At 43.2% G+C, this 24203-nt stretch overlaps 1 protein-coding gene across 2 annotated transcripts in view; it reads right to left on the bottom strand.

The window, feature by feature from the left end:
• The window catches only part of samd12 (sterile alpha motif domain containing 12), a 114130-nt gene that overhangs the window by 89655 nt on the left and 272 nt on the right, over positions 1 to 24203 (bottom strand). Inside the window, exon 1 of one of the 2 annotated variants that reach the window (XM_072676297.1) lies at positions 23498 to 24015. The exons of the other annotated variant lie outside the window; for it this stretch is intronic. Within the exon in view, the coding sequence (XP_072532398.1) occupies positions 23498 to 23558 (61 nt within the window). The 5' untranslated portion in view covers positions 23559 to 24015. Of the gene's footprint in view, positions 1 to 23497; positions 24016 to 24203 lie in introns of those variants that run through there. 2 annotated transcript variants of the gene reach the window in all.

Raw genomic sequence — 24203 nt, forward strand, 5'->3', positions numbered from 1 at the left:
TGCTGCTAACGACTTGCACCGGTCGTCAGATAGCACCGGTCGCCATGTCTCGAACTGTCAGATCTGTTGTGGTGACACAAGGAGGACCTACGTTACCTATGTTATGGCTGATATATATATATATATATATATATATACAGTGAGTCCAAGAAGTATTTGATCCCTTGCTGATTTTCTTTGTTTGCCCACTAATAAAGACACTATCCTTCTGCACTTTTAATGGTAGATATATTCTAACATGGAGAGACAGAATATCAAGACAAAAAACCAGAATATAATTTTAAAGAATATATTTTAATTAATTTGTATTTCAATGAGGAAAATAAGTATTTGATCCCTCTTGCCAAACACACTCAATACTTAGTGGCAAAGCCTTTGTTTGCAAGCACAGCGGTGAGACGTTTGTTGTAGTTAACCACAAGTTTAGCACACACACCAGGGGGAATTTTGGCCCACTCTTCTTTGCAGATCCTCTCTAAATCATGAAGGTTGGTGGGCTGTCGCTTGGCAACTCTGACCTTCAGCTCCCTCCATAGATTTTCGATCGGATTGAGGTCTGGCGACTGGCTGGGCCACTCCATGACCTTAATGTGATTTTTCTTGAGCCAATCCTTTGTTGCCTTTGCTGTATGTTTAGGGTCGTTATCATGTTGGAAGACCCAACCACGGCCCATTTTCAGATCCCTGGCAGAGGGGAGGAGGTTGTCCCTCAGGATTGTGCGGTACATGGCTCCATCCATCTTCCCAGTGATGCGGTGAAGTAGCCCTGTACCCTTGGCAGAGAAACACCCCCAAAACATTATGCTTCCACCTCCATGCTTGACGGTGGGCACAGTGTTCTTGGGGTCATAGGCAGCATTTTTCTTCCTCCACACATGGCGGGTGGAGTTGAGGCCAAAAAGTTCAATTTTGGTCTCGTCTGACCACAAAACCTTCTCCCAATAACTTGGTTCATCTTTCAAATGATCATTGGCATACTTGAGGCGCGCCTCCACATGTGCTCTCTTCAGCAGGGGTACCTTTCGGGCACTGCAGGATGTGAATCCATTGTTGCGCAAAGTGTTGCCAATTGTTTCCTTGCAAACTGTGGTCCCAGCTGCCTTCAGGTCATTTGCTAACTCCTGCCGAGTGGTTGCAGGACGATTTCTGACTGTTCTCAGCATCATTGCCACCCCACGAGGCGAAATCTTCTTTGGAGCACCGGGTCGAGGTCTGTTGATTGTCATGTTATACTCTTTAAACTTTCTGATAATTGCACCAATAGTTGTTACTTTCACATCCAACACCTTACTAATCTTTTTGTAGCCCATTCCAGCTTTGTGAAGGTCAACAATTCTGACTCTGAGGTCCTGTGACAGCTCTTTGGTTTTACCCATGTTGGAGACTTGAAATCTGTGTGATCTGTCTGATTCTGTGGACAGGTGTTTTTCACACAAGTGATTAGTGAGAACAGGTGGCTTCAGGTCAGGTAACAAGTTGATTGGGAGTGTCTAACTGGTCTGTAAAAGCCAGAACTGCTAATGAATACTAAGGGATCAAATACTTATTTCACTCCATGAAATACAAATCAATTAATATATATTCCTTAGATTTATTTTCTGGATTTTCTTTTTAATATTCTGTCTCTCCATGTAAGAATACATCTACCATTAAAAGTATAGAATGATCATGTCTTTATTAGTGGGCCAACGAAGAAAATCAGCAAGGGATCAAATACTTCTTGGACTCACTGTATATATATATATATATATATATATATATATATATATATATATATATATATATAAACTATGGCAAAACTACAGGAGGAGTTAGAAGGCACACTTTGCACTTTGCAAGATCATAATAGTAACCAAAGAAGTCAGGGTTGTTCAAAGGATGGCCTGTAGGAACATCTGATCTACCTCCTCAAGATCTTCAAAATATTACACAGTATTACACAGTATTAAGTTTTTTTCTTCCTAAAACTGTTTGTTTAGTAAAAACAAATCCAGTTAGTGTGAGGTCAAAAAATGGGTAAAAAATGGTCTCCATTCAAGACCTACCTTCTTCTCAATGTTACACTAGAGGGCACCAGATAGCAAGATCACCACAAGCCCTACTGTTAACATGATCCACTGTAATAGTCTCATCACCACTTTACACAGATATACACAGCCTGTGCTAGTGAAGAGAGACCCTACTGGATGATAATTAGCCAAGCAGAAGGGTTACTAGCTTTAATGCTAGGTTACTGAAACAGCCTGACTGCAGGACGCTCACAAGAGCCTTAACTGGCAGTCCAGTTTAGCCTGGATTTCATTGTGAATCACGAGCACGTCGCTCTCAGTGCCACTTAAAGTAGCCAGTTGAAGGGTCTAATCCGTACACGGCACATCTGAAGATTACTCTTCAGCCACGTCTGTGACAGGCTCCAACTGCTGAGCGCAAGAGACGAGAGGATGACACTTGCATAAAGCTGCTGGTCATGTCACTTTGACGGAATCGAGGCCAGGCAGCACTCAGAGCTCGTTCTGCAAGCGATTACAAGAATCCAACACGGAATTAACATCCTAAAATAAATACTAAAGCACTTCCTCAAGCAGAGAGAGAGAGAGAGAGAGAGAGAGAGAGAGAGAGAGAGAAGGGGGCAGTCTATGTAAGCTACACTCTAAGCACCAAAAGGGTTCTATTTTCTTTGACACATAGCAATAGTGGAACCCTTTTTGATGCAGGTTTGCTCCACAGAGAAGGATGCTTTAACCAGGCAAACTGCCATTTAAGCTATCAGACAGTTCTCAGACAGTTAACACATAGAACCAGTAGACCTACTTTCCTAAAGAACCCTTGCAGAACCCATTTATTAATCAGTGTACTTAAGAACGTTACAATCATAATGTTGTAGCTAATGATTAACTATCATACAAATATAAATAATGCACCCATATACATTATATGTCCAAATATTTTTGGACACCCTTTCAAACGAATGCAATCAGCGACTTTAAGTTATATCTATTGCTGACACAGATGTGCAAATGCAAACACAGACACACACAATTTTTTTTAGTCTCTGTAGAAAGTTATTGCCAATAGAATAGGACTCTCTGTAACAGATAAACATGAACCTATTGGGACCATGCTGCCTAATGCCAGGTGTTGGCTAGAGGGGTATAAAGCCCCCCAGCATAGTCCTGCTGGTTGATCAGCCTGGTCTTACAGGTCATGTTGGTCATGCTCCAGGTCACCGGCATGTCCAAACTGGTTGACCAGCATCACTACGCTCGTTAACCTTCACCAGTAAGCTGGTTAACCTTCACCAGTAAGCTGGTTAACCAGCGTGGTGATGCCGGTCGACCAGTTTGGACAGGCCAGTCATGCTGGTCAACCAGCTTGGTCTTGCTGGTCGACCAACTTGGTCTTGCTGGTCATACTGGTCAATCAGCTTGATCATACTGGTTGTTTAGCTTGGTCAGGCTGATCATGCATGTAGACCAGCTTAACTATCACACTCAAATGATAACACACCCTATGCTGGTCAAGAGCATATGGAATTTACTGAATTGTAGCCTCTGTATCATGATACGGATCATAACGGCAGGTTTTTATTCACAACTTGTCTCAAGAAATGCATTTATTAATTTATTTTCTTATGCCATTCAAATAATTCTTTAATAAAAAATAATATGAATATGTATAAAGACTATGGAAAGTAACTGCAGTCGTTTTTTGGGGAAAAAAACTAAATTCAGCCATGTCTCTCCACTGCTGCGTTCTCTTCACTGGCTTCCTGTAGCTGCTGCCCGCATCAGATTCAAAACCCTGACGCTGGCCTACAAAGTCAAGACTGGACCAGCTCCTCCATACTTGATGGCCATGGTCAAAAGCCGATCCGCACCAAGAGCCCTTCCAGCTTCAAGAACGGCTCGGTTCGACCCGCCATCCCTCAAAATCCGCGGAAGACAAGCGTCCAGGCTTTTTTCTGTTCTGGCACCAAAGTGGTGGAACGAGCTTCCCCTGGGTGTCCGAACGGCCGAGTCGCTCACTGTCTTCAAACGCAGACTGAAGACCCACCTCTTCTGAGGATACTTGGGCACTATGATCACCTTATTGTCTTGTGTTTAGTAGAGTCTAAACTTCGAGGTATCTTGGAATTATTAGTCTATTTAAATTAGCTGAGGTTTTTCTTGGGAAAATAGCAAAGCACTTTTGTAAGTCACTCTGGAGAAGAGCGTCCACTAAATCCCGTAAATGTAAATGTAACTAATATTACAATTACTTAACTAATATTACTGAAATCATTGAAATGAGGTAATTATGTAATCAGTTGCGATAGGCCTAGTTGTGGTCCGGTAAACAGTTTCTTCATGAAAACCCTGGTTCTTCATTTAGGTGTGTGTTCAGAAACCTCACTGAAAGTACTGAAACGCTACGTTGTGGTATTACATGTCTGTTGGTCTACCCTGTGCAGCGAGTGCAAATAATTGCCCTCAAAAGACCTGGGATTGTAGCTTTCTTGCCGTTCACATGCATAATACATCAGCCAGATACTGAAATGATCAAATAACTCTTGAAAAAAAGGCTGATCATGGCAGGAGGAGAGCAGCTCCTATTGATCTTCTGCCTCAGCACTGCCCACCTCTCATCCTCAAAGCAACCCAAAGCATTACGTAAGACGGCCAGTGAACATGAGCAGAGATGACTGCTGGGTGCCAGTGGCTGAGGCGCAGTAGCTCAATCGGAACAAATCACTAGGCTCGGGTTCGCCTTGTCCTGTTGCTGTGAATGCTGGGAATATTCCTCGGCCTTGATGTATCCGCTCCACGCTGGTGAGAGCGAGTGGCTCCGCGGAGAGAAAGCCTTTAAACAAAGGCAACTTAGCATGCACGGCACAAAGCGCTTATCTTCTCTGTGTCCCTCACTGCCTCCCTCCCTCTCCCTCTCTCTCAGTCTCTCTCTCTCTCTCTCTCTCTCTCTTTCTGTCTCTCTCAATATCTCTCTCCCCGTCCACAAAGCAGAAAAGCTCACCCTCCGCTTAATGTTCACCCACTCCACAGGAGAATAAATTATGCATCTAGTGGAGTATGGCTGAGCAATAGAAAGGTAGGGAAGCGTGAGGAAAAGGGAGTAGAAATGATTGGAATACACTGTATGTCCAAATGTTTGTGGACACCCCCTCCCATTATTGCATTCGGCCACTTTACGCTGCACCCATTGCTAACAAACATGTGCAAATGCACTCACACAAACATACAGCTTGTCTGTTTGTACTGCCAAAAGAATAGGACTATCTGGAGCAGATAAACATCAGCATACTGGCGCCATGCCTGATGCCAGGTGTGGGCTAGAGGGGTAGAAAGCCCAGCATGATGGTGCTCCATCCAGTACTATTGGGATGAGTTGGGGTGGTGATCATCTAGCATCCTGACCTCACTAACCCTCTTGCTGCTGAATGCAATCAAATCCTCAGCAATGCCACTCCAAAATCTTGTAGAAAGTCACAGTTACTCCAACTAAAACACGATAAACTCTTTATGATACCCGTGATTTCAGAAGAAACAATGAATAAGCAAGTGTCCCAATACTTTAGTTTATATAGTGTATGTTCATGAGCAATGAAGCTCAGTGATTTCAACTGAGCTCAACCGAGAGGGAGCGAGGGACACAGAAAGGGAGAGAGCCAGGTATACTAAGCCTTTTAAGCCAGTTCATTCTGCCTGTATATGACTGTGTGGAAGGCCGGCACAGAAAACGAGAGGAGATATTGGACGTATGGCTGATTCTATTCCGCTCGAGGAGCCAGGCTGGCTTTGCGTGTTTCAGCAGGCGTGAATGTGTGTTGCTGTCTCAAAGACGCATTGTTGAGAGCCCTCCTTTAACAATGGCAGCAGACATGGCAGCCTGACAGATGCACGAGTCGTCTGAAAGACGCAATGAAGGACTATTTATCAACAGGATAACACCATCTTAACTCTGAGCATCAGATGCGAGAAGCTGGTGTGAGAAGCACTGGGGTTAGTACTTGTGTGAGAAGATGCAGAAAACGTGTCGGTGAGATGCACTTACAGTGCTGTGCTCCCAACTTCCTTTTAGCTGGAATAGAATTCCATCATTCTAAAAAAGGTTTTGGTGGGAAAAAACTTAATTTGTCATGACTGGTAGAGTCTGGTAAAAAAAAAAAACAAACCAAAAAAAAAACTGGACACCCTATGAAATAGGACACCCTCCCAAATCCTCCATAATCAACTGCAGCTGATGTGCTACACTATGCCAGGTGTGGGCTAGAGGGGTATTAAGCCCCAACAGCACTGAGCTGTGGAGCAGTGGAACTGACGCTTGGTGCTCTATCCAATACTTCTGGAATGAGTTGGGGAGTTGGGGATGAGGTGCGGAGGTGATCATCATTCAACATCCTGACCTCACTAATGCTTGTTTCACTAAATGCAATCAAATCCTCACAGCAATGCTCCTCCAAAATCTAGTAGAAAGCCTTCCCTGGACAGTGGAGACAGTCACTCTAACAAAAGCAGGACAAAACTATGTTTTAATACCCTTGATTTCAGAAGAAACCATGTATGAGTAGGTGCCCCAATACTTTTGTCCTTATACTGTAATAATGAACATGGGGGTGTTCTTTTACCTTACAACAAAATAGCACATCTGTTAATAACATTAATAACAGTTAAGAACAGCTGTATGTGTTTAGGTATAGCACCAGTCAAATGTTTGGACACACCTGGTTGAACATAAGCTGATCATCATCTTTAAAACATGTGATCCAAATGCTAGATTGACCCTATTTTTGTTGTGAAAAAGGAGGAAACTGGAGAGACACTACTGTAACTACTGTATCCACAGTAGTTAGGATGTTGTGGCAGAGGAGTTTCAAGTAGGCCTGAGTTGTAGGACTGTGGCACTGTGTGTATGTGCGGCAGTAGAAATAGCTCCCGAATCATGCAGCTACAGTATGTTAATGTACATTAAGACACACACACACACACACACACACACTCATTTAGCAACAGACCAATAAATAGCCTTAACGACCTATATGACCAGATCATCTCCTTTTAGTTGTGTTGAATTTTTATACACAACCCTTGTCCTTGTCCCAAGCCATGTGGAGTTAGTGGACGGTCCTCAGAGCCATTTGAGTGATTAACTACAGCTTTAATGGATCAAACATTGATGTCAGGAGCATACAGTGACTGGTGACTTTGTCTTAGTATGTATGAGAATATTGCCAGGAGAGAGAATGCAACGGGTAACAGGAATGTGTCTGGGTACTTTGACCATGTGTAATGACCCACCCCTTTTTTGGTGAAAACAGTCACTCTAATTTGACTGGCAGTAAATACAAATTTATAGGTCTTTGACAATTTGACAAGTTGCTTAAAACAAGCATTCCCTGCTGATTAACAGCTATTAGAAGTTCAAAAACTATAGCCGGCAGAGGAAAACAATCACATCATGCCATTGATCACCGGTCAGCAATCAGTTTGCATCAGTTATCAGTTATACATGAAAATGAAAAATAGGTCCTCATGAGTGTCCTTTCAGTACGCCTCCATCAAAGTGGACCAACCACCCTGCCCAGTGTGTTGTACTGAACAATTACACTTATTGATTCCTTTAATTAATGACAATTAGATTCCTTACAGTTGTATCATTATAGCATTAATGTAGCATATAGAGCCAATTATGACGATTATCATGACATAAAAATCACTTTTTCTGGGAAAATCCAGCTGGCTGCAGCCAGTGCTGGCGAGCAAGCTGCTAGCTAGCTGTTACAGACTAACATTAAACTGGGACCTGTACAGATGTACAGATGTACACGTATTAACTGGCCGGGTTCCACAGCATACCATTTTCTGTTGCTGTCTGCGAATGGCCTGAATCAACAGATCTCTCCTTTTGCTGTCCTTTAAACTAGCGTTAGTTTTATTGTTGGACGATCAGAATGCCACACAGCATCTCCTGGGTGTGGTGACAGTGTTGATTGGCCTTGGCTTCACTTGTTTGGCAGAGACAGTTAATTAGCCAGCTAGTTGGCGAGTCAGGTAAGCAGTAGCCTTTAGCTTTGGTTACCCTAGTTTGTAACAGTATGAACCAAAAAAAAAAAGAAAAAAGGAAAGGGTTCATAATCAAAAGCATACCACGTCATCTGTCAAACATGGTGGAGGCACTGTTACGGCACAGGCATGTATGGCTGCCAATGGGACTGAGTCACTGGTGTTTTGCCTGTTAATGATGCTGATAAAAGTAGCAGGGTGAGTTCTGAAGTGTATAGGGCTATATTTTCTGATCAGACTCAGTCAACTGCTGCAAAGCTAATAGGATGGCGTTGCATAGCGCAGATCAGTCACTTGACCTCAATTAGTTAATTAATGACCTCATTAAGTATGAACATTTTCACGTGTGTCTGATCTTATTATTATTCCAGTCAGGCTTTGGCAATACTGTAACTTGACATAGCCATGGCATTTAACCCCTTAAACAGCCTATGGACCGCCAGCACAGAAGGTGTTTTTACAAACTTCCATTACCAATGAATAGCCCCACTAGTTTGTACAGAGGTCCCTGTAGTTACTAAAAAATAAGTAAGGAGTACTGTGTAATAAGCCTTTCTGTGTTAAGGGGTTAAGCTTTCTGAATGGAAATAAAACTGAGAGAGAGAGAGAGAGAGAGAGAGAGAGAGAGACAGTCAGAGAGAGAGAGAGAGAGAGAGAGAGAGAGAAGCAAGAACAGAATGAAGAGGAAGACGAAGAATGAGTCAGGAAGACAGAAAACAAGAAAGACAGCCTAAGCTGGAGTAACACACAAAGAGAAATAAATGGCAGCGGGTGGGTGGAGAGAGGGGGGAGAAAGAGAGTCTAGGAGAAATAAAATGGAGGAAAAAAGAGAAAAGGAGATGCAGAACAGTCCAGAAGTAAATGGTGGATGTCCGAGCTACACAGTGAGACCCTCTTTTCGTGGAGAAAGTTCAGCAGTGGGCGGAGTGATGTAGCCTGGAAAATGATGATCGGGGTGCGAGGGGTGATGCTGCTGGGCAGGATGCTTTTTTAACATCATCATCTAAAAATAGCCCAGAATGTTCTTCGCCCTCGCCTCTCCGACATGCGCAGTGAGGAGAGTGAGCGAGAGAGAGAGAGCGAGAGAGAGAGCGAGGGGATAGATGAGAGATGCATCACTGAGCACACCCCTCAGCCCTCTGTCTCATTCACACAATCCAATGAGGACGAGAAGGTGAGAAAGCGTCGAATGAACACTCCATTGATCCCTCCCTAATGGCGGCAGGACACCGATAGTTCTAACAGAATTAGCCTCCCTAATGCAGTCAGCGGAACAGATAGCCTGAGCACACTTTGCTTAGCAGCTGTAGCGCTCCACTGCACTTCTCGGAGGGGGTTGTGTGGTGGTGGTGGGGAGGGGGAGGGGGGTTGAGGTTGCTGATGGGGTCTGGCTGAGATTGTGACGAGTACATAATCAGAAGTGAAGTTGGGTTAGGCTGTAGGTTTCACAGTGGAGTGCAGCGGTTTGTTTATGGCCCAGGAACGCGGCCTGTAGAAGCAGGGTCAAACTGATTCACCATCAGCTCTCTAACCTGAGAACAAGGAGACCTGATCCCAGCAGTGCCCAACAATCAGCACAGGACAAAGCAGCATTTTCAGTAAGCTGGACAGCCTCTACTACACTCCACTGTATTTGGATTTTAAAAAAACACAATATCAACAAATTCAGAAATGGGCAATAAAGGGTTCCTCAGTCTGGACAATTTCACCTTGTCCAGATCTGGAACAGAATTCTTTGGACTAAATTAATAAGCAATATATCAATAATTAATATATCCTGAAAATCTACACTAAGACTGTGGTGGTGTACAGAATTAGTCCAATCGCGCCACTGTCTAAATACTTATGGACCTGACTGTAAGCGTTACATGCATTAATGGAATTGTAAGCCTTCAAAAAAATAGGCAAATTCCGAAATAGGCAATAAAGGGTTCATTAGTCTGAATTTCACCATGCCCAGATCTGGAACAGGATTCTTTGCACAGATTAATAAGCAAGTATTAATTATCAAGTATTGATAAGAGAGGTAAGTCGCATGGTTAGAGGCAACCAATAATTTTTCTGGGGAGCTCTGATGACGTCACGTACCTGTATCTCCACTAACAAAACAAAACTGAACTGAACTGCCTGAAACAGCAGCATCGACGTTGGTGCTGGCCCAGGTTGGCGACCGGGAGTAATAGCCATTGGGGCAGAGTGAGCGAAGCAGATCACAGGTAAGCGGACCTGTCTCTGTAGCTCCAAAGATAAATATACACACATACATCCATATATTGAGTATAGAATTGACTCTCATGTTTGCTGCACCATGTAGGGACAGTGTTTCACGTTGAGGACTGGCCTTAGCTTTACTTTTTCCCTTGACAGTTACTTTTTTAGCTAGTCGGTGAGGCAGTAGTGTGTAGATTTGGTTACCCTAGTCTGTAACAGTATGGAAAAAAAAGGAAAGGGTTCATGATCCAAAGCATTACAATGTCATCTGTCAAACATGATGGAGGGGCCGTTAACCATAGGCATGTATGGTTGCCTATGGAACAGGGTCACTGGTGTTTTGACTGTTGATAAAAGTAGCAGAATGAGTTTCTAAGTGTATAGAGACAAATCTGAAGGCAGAAAGACCAACAAACAAGCAGTCTATGAAGGCAGCTGCAGTAAAGGCCTGGAAAAGCATCTTAATGAAAGACATTTTCAGTAATCACTATATTCATAATTAATATAACCAAATATATGTCTATACTTCAATTGTGGTGGTGTACAGAGGCAAAATGAGTAAAACTGTGTCACTGTCTAAATACTTATGGACATGACTGTATGTGTTAGATACATCAATGGAACTGCAAGCATTGAGCCTTTCTTTTGTATATAATTTTTGTCTCTCCATCCATCCATCCAGTATGCAAATGTTTAAATATCTGGGCTTGCACATGGATTATATGGACAAATGTTTTGGGACACACCTCTTACTCATTGAGTTCAAGTGTTTCATTCAGTCCCACTGCTACAGTGGTATAAAAATAGGCTCACAGCCATGCAGTCTGCATTTACAAAAGGCTCCTGTATGTGTAATGTGTAGATGTACCAACACTTTTGTCCATATAGTGTACACCATATGTTATGTTATGGAGACGCTGCTTATAATTATTGAATTCAGGTGTTCAGACACACCCACTGCTAACAGGTGTAGAACATTAAGCACATTGCTATGCAATCTCTATAGACCACCTCATAGACAAAGCTCTGTTAAATGTGGCACTGTCTTTGGGTGCCTCTACTTGGTAGCTGGTATCTGGTACCTTTGCGACAAGTGCGTCTGCCCTGCTAGATCTGCCCCAGCCAACCATAAGTGCTGTTATTGTGAAATGGAAGCAACTAAGAGCACCAACCAGCCACAAAACAATAGATCAGGGTAAACTCACAAAGTGGGACTGACATGTACTGAAATGCATAGTGCAGAAATTCCCCCATGTTCTGTTGCATCACTCACTGCAGAGATCCAAAATGCCCTGGAAGCAACATCAGCACACAAGCACGGTCTGCCTGGAGCTTCATAAAATGGGTTACCATGGCCAGGCAGCTGCACACAAGCCAAAGATGTGTTGTTTTGGCCAGCAAGCTCCTGCTTAGTATTGTACGTTGACAGTTTTGAGAGTGTGACTTCTGAACTTCTGATGATCCTGGTATTTTAAACACTGCCCTCCCAAATGTATGGGAACTGGGTGAAGGTGATCACTCTTGGGCTTGTGTATGTGCGTGTGTATGAGAGGCCAGACTTGGCACTACAGGCAATTCCCTGTGTTTGCAGCCAACATGCAGCTGTTCTTGCCACACTGACCGTAGCTGGGAGAAATGACCTACACAGTATCCACAATACAACACAGGACTCTTTCAACAGACTAAAGCCCACTATACATCTTCATGCATTGGGCCAGTTAGCTACCATATTCCAGCTATCTATAGTGTACTCACCAAACGATGCCGACCATGACTGGATAAGCAAACTTGTGAACCTCCTCCATTCATTACATCCAACAGCCTGGATCCACACTCCGTCCAATTTTTAAAAATGTACTTTACCATTTACACCCTCATGCAGGCGTGGAGTTCAATAGTAATGAGCCTCTCATCCATAAGAGAAACCGTATGGGACCAAAAACAGTCTCTTCAGCCATGTGTGAGGGTGAGTTCAATGGTGCTTTTTCAACCAAACCCCAAAGAACAGCTTTGCTGTCAGCAGGGGAACTCCTCTGTGGGTGCCTTGTTACACGCTTGCTAAAGTTCTAATTGAGCTCTTTGAAGACCAAGCAAGAGACGGCGTGAAAGAGAGAGCTAATTGTCCCATATGTGGGCCAAAGGCTGGCTCGCCCTCACTCACTTGCTCTCCTGCCAGCAACCAAGATGAAGGGATTGTCTCGGTCCACTAAAGTAGGTCAACAGCACTTCAGTATTGGGTATGGAGGAGTCTCTCACCCTTGCAGTCGTAGATCTACCAAGTGATGGTGACCCCACATCATGCCTCAGCTGGTTCTGAATGCACTGTAGGTCACACTCTGCTCACCTCGAAGTAACCACAGACTGGGGTGAGATCTGTTCTTCTCCAACCACTATTTAAGAGCAGGGAAGGGTCACCAGGCTTAGAGGCCTTCTTGTATCTTTTGCGTTTTGCCTGTTCAGCAAGCTTATGCTCGTGTCAGGCTCAGTCGCTGATGTGCTCTGCTCTAAATGATCTTTCCCCGCTTTGTTAAAAAAAAAAAAAAAAACACTCGACCCACTTTTCAAACAGACACAAATGCTCTAAAAATAACCCCGACATCAACCCACCAATGAGTACACTTCTGAGGATGAACGCTGCAATTACTTTGCACATCCAAAACAGTTAGGGCGAAAGGAAGTCAATATAAATAGCAGCGCAGGCTAATGTGGATGTAGAGCACAAGGGCAGCTATAAATATTTCAAAAGAAGGCAGAACTTTGAGAGCTTTTCCAAGCCTATTTAAGGATCTCTGACTCCTGTTACCAAAAAAAAAAAGGTTTAGATGCTACACGCATTTTCATGTAGTAGTTTCTTCTCGAGGTCTCAATAGAGAGCTTATATAATACAACAGTTCTTTTACCTTTAAAAGCATTTTCCCATTAAAACGTTGAGCACAACCGTACTTGACCAATGAAGCCTGACTGTGATCTTCTTGAAAAAAAGAACTTGCAGGCCTTAATGGAGAAGAGAGGCTGTACTGCAGATATAGAAACCTATGGTGTCTCCATCACTGACAGCTCCACCGTCCACTGCTATCACCTTGCCACTTAAAGGACAATCTGCAGACAACACAAGTAACAAAAGCTTGCCTGCTGCTATTGGATATCTAAGAGGGACTATTGATTTGTGAATACAAGGGCCTCAAAGATGAGGCAGATTCTCAGCAACTGTGTGCTGGGGAGTTTGAGTTTAGTCCCACTGTCACTGTAGGCAGGAAATAGCCATATTTGGATTTTTTGTGATAAATATTACAATAAAAACTGTCAAAATGTCAATGTTCCTTTAATACATTATAATCAATATCTTTTTTATAAATAAATCAATATATAATAAATTATTTCCACCGTCACATTTATGACATTTAACAGACGTCCAGAGAAATGTACAAAAGTGCTTAGTCATACACCCAGAAGACCCAAAGCGAGTGTGGACCCAGAACTTAAGATCATTTGAGCCATATCCCTGCCAGGAATGAACACCCAATAACCCTAATGCAGCATTTTGCAAGCATTACGCAATTCATAGAACCTGAATGTAGTGAAGCGCTAAACTATGCAGAACATGTGAAGAAGAACAAGACATAAGCAAATGCTTTAATAGCTTTTAATAGTTATTAGTGCTGGATCTAGACATTAGTGCTGGATCTAGACATTAGTGCTGGATCTAGACATTAGTGCTGGATCTAGACATTAGTGCTGGATCTAGACATTAGTGCTGGTTATAGACATTAGTGCTGGATCTAGACATTAGTGCTGGGTCTAGACATTAGTGCTGGGTCTAGACATTAATAGTGGATCTAGATATTAGTGCTGGATACAAACATTAGTGCTGGATCTAGACATTAGTGCTGGATCAAGACATTAGTGCTGGATCAAGACATTAGTGCTGGATCAAGACATTAGTGCTGGTTATAGATATTAGTGCTGGTTATAGATATTAGTGCTGGGTCTAGGCATTAGTGCTGGTTATAAATATTAGTACTGGGTCTAGGCATTAATACTAGGTCTAGGCATTAGTGCTGGTTATAGATATTAGTACTGGGTCTAGGCATTAGTGCTGGTTATAGATATTAGTGCTGGGTCCAGACATTAATCCTGGGTCTAGGCATTAGTGCTGGTTATAAATATTAGTACTGGGTCTAGGCATTAATACTAGGTCTAGGCATTAGTGCTGGTTATAGATATTAGTACTGGGTCTAGGCATTAGTGCTGGTTATAGATATTAGTACTGGGTCTAGGCTTTAGTGCTGAATCAAGACAGTTTGTTAAACAGCTTTTCTTCAGGCAGCAGCGACAGTTTTTATCACAACTGAATGGAATTGGTTCGTAAACTTCTATTTAATTTAGACTTAAGCTACTTAAGATCAAGTGAAACTCCTCAAAATGTAAAGTAAAAACAATACTGAGCTATAGAGGTGTGACTTATGAGATTAGCAAACATTAGCTTGCAATAAAGTCTTTTCCACTGTTTCAGTGGAGGGTCACAATTTGCAGATGAATAGCTACAAATGTTGTTTTTAGTAGATATTAAAGTCATCTGTGGTATAATTGCACTGTAGGCTAGTTAAGTATAGAAATAGCCTCCCAGGTGAGTTAATTAGCTACACTAGTTAATAAGGCTAGGTGTTGGCAAGAACGTGGCAATATGGTGTGTATTGTAACACAGGAGTTACGATTAAATATATCACAATGTATTAAATGTATCGCATGCTGTAAGCAAGGCTTCCTGCAGCTGCTCCCTGACGCTGGCGTACATTGACAAGAATATCCCAGGCCCCTCCGTACTTGATGGTAATGGTCAAAAGCCAATCCGCACCAAGAGCTCTTCCAGCTTCAAGTACGGCTCGGCTTGACTCGCCATCCTTTAAGATCCACGGAAGACAAGCATCCAGGCTTTTTTCTGTCCTGGCACTGGCAAAGACGTAGTGAAACGAACTTCCCCTGGGTGTCCGACCCACAGAGTCGCCGACTGAAGACCCACGTCTTCCATGAATACTTGGGCAGTCTGTATTCAGTAGTATCTAAGCTTAGAGGCATTGTTTGGATTCTAGCCTATACAAACTAGCTAAGAGTATTTTCAGAGCAAAACAGTGAAGCTCTTCTGTAAGTCGCTCTGGAGAAGAGCCTCTGCTAAATGCCTTCAATGTACATGTAAATGCAAGACGATATGTTTAGATTTTTTAAACACTTTTTAAAACATATATGCAGATTTGTGGGATCTGAAGACACTGCCATCTAGCGGTTGGGGCTTAAACACAACACTAAATGAACCACTGCAATTGAGAATCGATACAGTATTTTAAAACATAATATCAAAATACTTCTATAATTTAATCTCACTTACCCTTACTAAACCTCGACTAAACTTTGCAACACGTTTCTTTTCGTTACTATGAATAATTGGTTGTTTCATTATGGAAAATGTTTCATGGGTTTAGTCATTTGTCTTTAAGAGTTTCTGAGTGTACCATGCAGCTCTGGGCAGAGAGACACAACGGTAGAAAACATCAGTCGATCGTTGAAGAAAATCCATACACTCATTAAAACTCTTCTTTACCTCGAAAGACACATTTGACTCCCTGAGATGATTCACCACTGCTGCCTTTGTAAATCTGACAGCACAACAAACAGAGCTCTCTGAGCTCAGCTTCAAATGAATGCTAATCAGAGATAAAATTAGTGCCAGCATCCCTTTCCCTAGCCATCAGTGTGAAAGTGTCACAGCATAAATAGAGCTGGCAGGGTTTTAAATAGATACATCCCCCAATCCATTACCGAACCCACTTTAGTTTGAGCGATGTACTGGTTCTACAGGACGAGATGATTCTCATGCACCAAACCCCAGAAGTCAAACTAAAATGACATGAATGAATCAACACTGTCAAAACCTGTGTGTGTTAACTAACAGACGACTTGCTATGTGCACTGTATAGAACTCATCACAAGTTCAAAAAAGATACACTATATGGACAAAAGTATTGGGACACCCATTCATTCATTGTTTCTTGCAAAATCAAAGGTATTTAAAAAAAAGTTTATCCTGGTCTTATTGTTGGAGTAACTGTCTCTACTGTTCAGGGAATACGTTCTAATAGATTTTGGAGAATTGCTGTGGGGATTTGATTGGATTCAGTGACAAGAGCGTTAGTGAGGTCAGGATGCTAGATGATCACCACCCCATCTCATCCTCATCTCCTCAACCTATCTCAAAAGTATTGACAGAGGACCATCCATCATTCCAGAGAAGTTCCACTGCTCCATGGCTCAATACTGGTAGGTTTTATACCCCTCAAGCCCATGCCAGGCATTAGGCAGCAGTGTGCCAATAGGTCCATGTTTATCTGCTCCAGAGAGTCCTATTTTATTGGGGGTATTTCTCTACAGGGGCCAGACAAGCCTTAAGGACTTAAAGGATCTGCTGCTAACGTCCTGTTGACAGATACCACAGGACACCTTCGGAAGTCTTGTGGAGTCCATTAAATGCTCAGAGCTGTTGGGGAGGCATAAGGGGGACCTATTCAGTTTTAGGCATTAATGTTATGGCTGATCAGTGTATGTAAAAAAAGGGATTAGACGAAAATGGAAATACTAGCAATTAGTACTTAGTACTACCAAGCCTGCCCTGCATGGTGAACACAACGCCATGCCCACTCAAAGACCTCTCAGAGTAAGGTTTGGGGACCCCCAGAGATGCTTGACATATAGCGAGGGGTCCACAGGCCAATATAAATGTTGATATGAGCCAAAGGAAACACAGCAGGAGATGCCACAGTGAGAACAGCAACAGCGGAAATACCCAAAAAAAACAGTCTGTCTCAAGGTTCTAGCAAACAAGGCCATGCCTGTGATTACGCCAGCAAAACAAAAGAACTGTGAACATACAGAAGCTTTAGGAACCTGTATTTTTCTATTAGGTTTGCTACTGAACCCATACATTTGAACCCGCTCTCGCCTCCACACTCAAATATAGACTGACATGAACTGACACAAAGTGTCTGACACAGTCTATCCACAGACAGATGAATTTCTGCTGGTTATCATGGTCATCAGGCCTGCTTTCTCATCTTAGGCTATTTATTCCCAACACAAAGCAGGAATTAAACAACAGGGCGTTTATTTTGGGTGGGCTACGCCCGGCTGTCTGACTGTGTCTCTGACATTTCTATAACCTACGCCTGCATCCTATACCACACAACTCTGTACTTTACATAGTACAGTAATGGATGCACTTCTAACCATTTAGTGTGGTCAGTTAAGGCAGTTAAGTTTATATATACATTTGTACATTTATTATTGTGATTTTTTGGACTGAGTTCTACGAGTTCTCTATACATACAGTATGTGTTGAGTGTAATGAGTTCTCTATACATACAGTATGTGTTGAGTGTAATGAGTTCTCTATACATACAGTATGTGTTGAGTGTAATGAGTTCTCTATACATACAGTATGTGTTGTCACACTCCTGCCCACACTGAGCTGGTAAACCGCCCACTCCTAAGCATGACACTGAGAGGAATTCCCACAGGAGGGCAGACCTCTACTGTAAGGTGTGTTTTTGTCTGTTTATGTAGTGAAGCAGCTGCCATGAAAGATGAATTACATAGGAACTGTGTAGCGCTGAACTGTAAAATTACAGGAGCAGGGTCTCAAAGGGCAAAAGAAGCTCCATCGGTTGTAAAAGCCAGTCATTCTGGATGAATGAGAACAAAAAAAAAAAAAGTGTGAACAAACAAGGAGCTGCATCAGTGAAACATGAAGGACATGCTGTAGAAACAATTTACTGAAAAAAAAGAACAGTAAAGTACTGGCAGCAGGGCTGACAAACTGTTAAATTAACATTGTCCTGCTGTTGTAAAAATAGAAGGTTAAATACTGTTTTTATTAATACAGGATAAAACTTTAATTTAGTACTTTTACATTATGATGCTGTTAAATTATATTTTCCTCTGTATCTGTGTGCAGTGTTATGTTATGTAAATGTGGCTATTTTCTAGCGCATTATTTTCAGCTCTGCAGAAATCACCTCCACACTTACACTAAATAATGTCATTTCTTCATTTACAGATCCAAACAGGAGCTCTTTAAGCCGAGGAAAGAACTGAAGGAGTCAATAACTCATACGCTAACCTCTGACTCTTAAGGTTAACCCCAACCTCTATGTAGCCTGAGGTCTTAACTCATATGACATGTCTTATAAATGTAATGGGGGGGGGGGGGGGGTAAAGTAAGTAAACTCCATAGCCCAGTGGCACCTACAGATATACAAACAACTTCCAACTTAAAATTACTAGCATAACTAGCTTTACAGTAGGTAGAGCCTTCTTCTTCTTCCCAGAGTCCCAGTAAACAGCCAACTGCTTTCCAAAACACCAGGATCTGTTAATTAATCTGTTAGCTGTTAATTTACGGCCCAAATTACTGTTACAGTAGAGAGCTGTTTTTTTTAGAGTAACAGGCTAATACTGTTAAAAGGGCCATTATTTTACAGCAGTATTTTTTTTACAGTGTTAGACCTTGACTGGCTGGTGAATGATTGGTTCCAAATCCTAGCTTTGGACTCCCCCTGCATATTGCCTGCTCAGCAAGGGTGACAAACATACTGTCCTCAGGCCAGAATCAGCCAGATAAAGGTTTTTAATCTGGCCTGCTAAAAGTGTAAAAGCCATGTTCTCTTCTGCAACTTTTTATTAAGTTTTATTAGTTGCTTATGAAAAAAAAAAAAAAAACTGACCCTGACCTGTAGCAGTCAAGCTTCAGCAGAACTACATTTCTAGTTTAGCTGGGAGCCGGACAACCGTTGAGTCGAACTCAGAGGCAGGACCCTTCCGAATTTGTATTTCAGGGACGAACGTGACTTTTCAGAAACAGTGAAACCTGGCTAAGATAGGACCTGATGCTCTTCAGAGATGTTGGGTAGCGCAGTTAGAGAACCGTGTACACGTGCCTGTCAGAAATAAACACTGAACACTGACACTGTTCATGAGTAGGTGTAACGGGACACGTCGTTATTATCAGGACGGCTTGATGAAGTGCACATAGTCCCACAGAGAATACACAGCAGTCGGTAATCTACAGATGAAGCGCCCACACGGTGTGAAAAATTTAATGAATGTGATGAGGAACCAAATTTGCCAAGCATGGGTTAAGCTGTCAGCCTTTAGCAGGTAAAGAATTGGATTGGCGTGGTATTGCAGCCCTTATACCTCACACTCTTTTCTCAATCAGAGAATGGGTCATGTGTCAATCAGTCAGCTGCTATTCTACTTGTACACTTTAGCCAAATGTGCTAATGGTGTTTCATTCTCCACTAGAAAACGGTCCCGACCAGAACACTGCAGGATATAGCTATGCATCGTCCTCACCTACGCAGGCTGCGTCTCCCTATACTTAACATTGATTGGTTTGTAGGCGGGCCTCCTTTCCCATTCATTTGGTTCCACCATACTGCAAACATTAGAGCATTACTACCAGCAGCATCAACTTCAAGCGCAGAACTCCAGACTAGCTCCAGTTCACCAAACGAACAAGCCCATCCTGCATCAACTGGATCATCACTGGCATCACTTTTGTTTAATGGGTGACGATAGCCTGCCTCAACTTTCTGTAATTGGTCCAGGAATCAAAACCATCTGAACAACACAGTCTGATCTGCACTGAGACCACCAAATGTTGGATCTGGACTGGATCTGGACCTCACACCTGCTACTTTGGTTGGAACCAAACTGAAGTACCAAAGTCTGAAGGTCCAGACCAAACAATGGAAAATGCCTCTGCCCCTTTGACACTGGACAGTGTATTTTGTGGTCTGTTACCTCAAGTGAGTTAGCCACCCCTGCTGTAATGAGAAAGAAGATTTTTTTCAGTGTGAAGAAACTCTTAAACACCAGAACATGTTCAACAGATGGCCTGCCTCTCTCCCGGCACTGCTGCAGATTACCATGCTAAGCATCAGTGATGTTGCTTGTTATTTAGCATTCCCTGTCCTGCTCCACGCTGCTCTCTGAGAACTCCTTCAGTCCAGAACAACTCTTCCCTGTACGTGATGAAACCTTTAGCAAAGGCAAGCACAGAACAGTGAGCAAGCAGTGTTGCAGAGTCATGCTGTTGTTCCTGGCTTACAGCTGCACTTTTATTTGCTACGTCCCTGAAAAGTATGCAAGAACACCTAGGGCAAACACAGGCAAGGTGCCCCCAGGACTGAAACGGTTTCAGAGTGAGGAAATCATTACTGAATTCCCTGAGGCTGAAGATTCACTGGGCGACCCGACTGCCTTCGGTGGATGTAATTAGACTTCTGCAGTCGACCTCTGCGGGTGTACAATCCTCAGTGGACCTGCTGAAGCACAGTGGGCCCACAGGAGTTTCAAGCTTCACGACTCAAATGTAGGTTCTTTAACTGGGGCACATGTTCTTGGCTTGTCCTGACCCCATGTCTAACAAAGCCATGACTGAGAAGATGAGAACTTTTTTTTTTTTTGCAATACTGAAGTATAGACCATGTGTCCAAAAGTATCCAGACACCTGTTTTCATTTGTGAATTTTAATTGTGAATTGTGAAATGTCTAAAGTGGGCTTTTTTGGAACAGAGGATGCTAGGCTACTGCTGCTAACAAACACTGAACTTCACACTAGAGCACTTTCACACTTTGTCCGGACCCAGATCCACTTGCACTGCGAGTTCGGTACATTTGGTCAAGTGTGAAAGCTGTTTGCAAACTTGTGAGCGGTCCAGAGCATAAATCTCTGGTCCTCCTGAAATCTGTGTTCTGGAGTTCGCCACCAGTTCGCTGGTGTTTTTCACTGCCAGCTTTTAAGCCATCTGCTCCTGGGGCCACAGGGAGCGGATAACTTTTTTTTTTGTCAAGTGACTGCTTCGACTTATAGCCTGCATGGCTAAAACCCTTCTCCTGAGAGGACGGCTTCTGTTCCTAACTGCTCTGTGAAAGCCATGAGTCCAGACAGGACCATTCTTTGCTGCTTCAGTGTTTGTATCCAAGGTAAGTAAGGAAAAGTAATAAACGGATGAACCAAGGTTCTTCGATTTGGCAAAAATGTTTGCAGAAAGACGATGTTTAGAATTGTGGTTCGCACAAAATGGTTCTTTTGTGTGAAAGAAAACCAAAAACAATGAGCCCCTCGCCTGAACCAGCCCAGAATCAGTCCAGGGTGTAGACTGAGGTGTTTCTGGGGTGTGTTCGGCACTGTCACCGATCTCATCTCAGTAAATTGAGATTTCAAACTAAAATGAAAACTGAAATACACCAAAAATGCATCCATAGCTTTTGTTTTGCTCAAAAAAATTCTAAGATCTACTACATACAACACGGCACAACTTCCTTTAGTCAAAAAAAAAAAAAATTTAAAAGTAAACTTAAAACTTTAAGTAAGCTGACTGGTGGAGCAGGCTTTTTTAATAATCGTTCTGGTTATGGGTAAATACTGAAATATGGTGTAGTAGGCAGTGGTGGCTCAGCGGTTTGCGCTCCGGGCTGTTGATGACAGGGTTGTGGGTTCGATACCCGGGCTCGGCAAGCTGACACTGTTGGCTCCTTGAGCAAAGCCCTTTACCATTTTTTGCTTCCCGGGTGCTGGAGTTGGTTGCCCACCACTCTATGTGTGTGTGTGTGTGTGTGTGTGTGTAAAATGCAGAGGACACATTTTGTTGTACATAGTGAACTGATGTCCTTTACCTTTTTTTTTATCAATCCTGTTTAATGAAACCTTATATTTTAAACTTGTTTGTGTAACAAAGATTTTGGCATGTATTTACTAAGAAGTGACTGGTGACAGTCTAAGTCCAGTGTTCATTAGCTTAATGAGTCATTAGCTTAGCTATTCTATATCTCGGCTGATTGACTGCATCTACAGTCACTGATAAATCATGTTTATTTAATTTTCCAACAATTCCTTTCAAGCGCATCCATTGCTGACACAGGTGTTCAGTTGCCCACACAGCTTAATGTCCATGGAAAATAATTGCTAATAGAATGAGACACTCTGGGACAGCTGCGCATGAGCCTAAGATACCCATCAGCGAGTGTTAGCTAAGGGGGTTATATAGCCTCATGATCCAGAACTCTCCACTGACATAAAGCTCTTAAGGGGAAGCTCTATGACCTAGAAGAGTACCCTGCTGAGAGGAATCTGCATGGTTGAGCAGCTTAGCTCTTGAGCAGTATAGCGTTGTTTTTGTATGAGTTTGGTGGTTTAGCTGGTCTACAAGCAACATGACCAAGCTCAATATCCAGTATGAACAAGCATGACCTGGTCATGCTGATCATGCTGATGGACCACCTTGACCAGCATGACCAGGCTGCTCAAACAGCAAGACCAGGCTGGTAGACCAGCATGACCTGCAAGACCAAGCTGATGATTGAAGAGCATGACCAGCAAGACCAGGCTGCTCAAACAACACGACCAGCAAGACCAGGCTGGTCGACCAGCATGACCAGCAAGACCAGGCTGGTCGACCAGCATGACCAGCAAGACCAGGCTGGTCGACCAGCATGGTCAGAATCAAATCAACATACACAATGCTGGTTAACCCCCTAATTTACCAGCATAGGGTATGTTTTCACTCGATGACCAGCTTTTTAACCACCTTGACCATCGAAGACCAGCTTAGACCATCTGAAAGCAGCTGAGCTGTATACTGTTAGTACGGGAAATGGGCACATACTCCCTATTAAAACCTTGTTGGATGAAATGAGGTCTACAAACCTAAACCTGAACTACACTGCATCCTAGAACCGAATCCTCACCTGGAAAACTTACCCATAGTGTAGACCTGGTCTTTCAGGACACCTGGAGAATCAAATCCACCTCCACTAAAAAGTCACAGCTGCAAAGAAGCCACAAGGTTTACCTCATCTTTCCTGGTTAAACCTGGCGAGCCAGTGAACTACGTGTAACTAAATACTCTAGTTCTTCCAGTCTATGTTAGATTCCAGGCTATACAACCAGTCGAACGAGACCTGGGCACAATGGCTTATCATAAGCGCAAGACAGGTGGAGAAGTTTGGAAGACATAACTTCTCGAAATGACTTGGAGTACAGGGACTCCAAGGACATCTCAGTACCATCCCAGCCCGGAAACCACTGGGTGACATCTGAGGAGCTTCAGGCCAGTTCTAATCAATCCAAGCTTCTCAAGAATGTCTCAAACAAACCGACTGGCTGGAAGCAGACGTACCTCGCATGGGGTTCTGAATCCACAGGATGCCTCCGATAAGATGTGGAGACTGGCCGAGCATCGTGAGACTGGAGGAAGCACCTGTTCAGCCGAACCGAGCCAAGCTCAAGCGAGGGGCGCACCGTTCAATTACGCAAGCACTTCTTCTGGTGGTCCAAATGCATCGACGCGTTCAAAATATCCCCTAAAACGTTCAAATAAACGTGTGTGAAACGTAGTGTTGGTTTTACCTCCAACGTTTCTCCAATGTTACTTATGCTCTGCCTGCTCTGTAATTCCCTATGATGTACCTCCCAGCCTTTTTACGCATAGGAATACAGGTAAACTCCAGACAGCAGCACAGTCAGACCAGTAATCAGACAAATGACAGTGTTTACTCAGTCTCAGTCCGACTGCTCGTCTTTCGGTGGTCTCTCGGTGCAGCCCTACAGCTCCTGGGCATCAGTGGGCGGACGATCACGGCGCATGAGCTGAGTGATGTGAAATCGCGAATCCGTACAGTATGTGCATGGGGTTCCTTCTCCCTCCACCGCCTCTGCCAAGACCATCTCCATGTCATACAGCATGCTCCGCGCGTACGAGGAGAAGGGCAAAGATGTGCAGCGAGCCTCAGCACCAGCCAATCACAAACTCTGCTCCACACATCAGTTCCCTGCTCGCTGTTCCTGGATCGGATTTGTTGGTGGAGCATGCCGGAGCTCCACAG

This window comes from Salminus brasiliensis, chromosome 3, assembly GCF_030463535.1.
Source record: "Salminus brasiliensis chromosome 3, fSalBra1.hap2, whole genome shotgun sequence".
Lineage (NCBI taxonomy): Eukaryota > Metazoa > Chordata > Actinopteri > Characiformes > Bryconidae > Salminus > Salminus brasiliensis.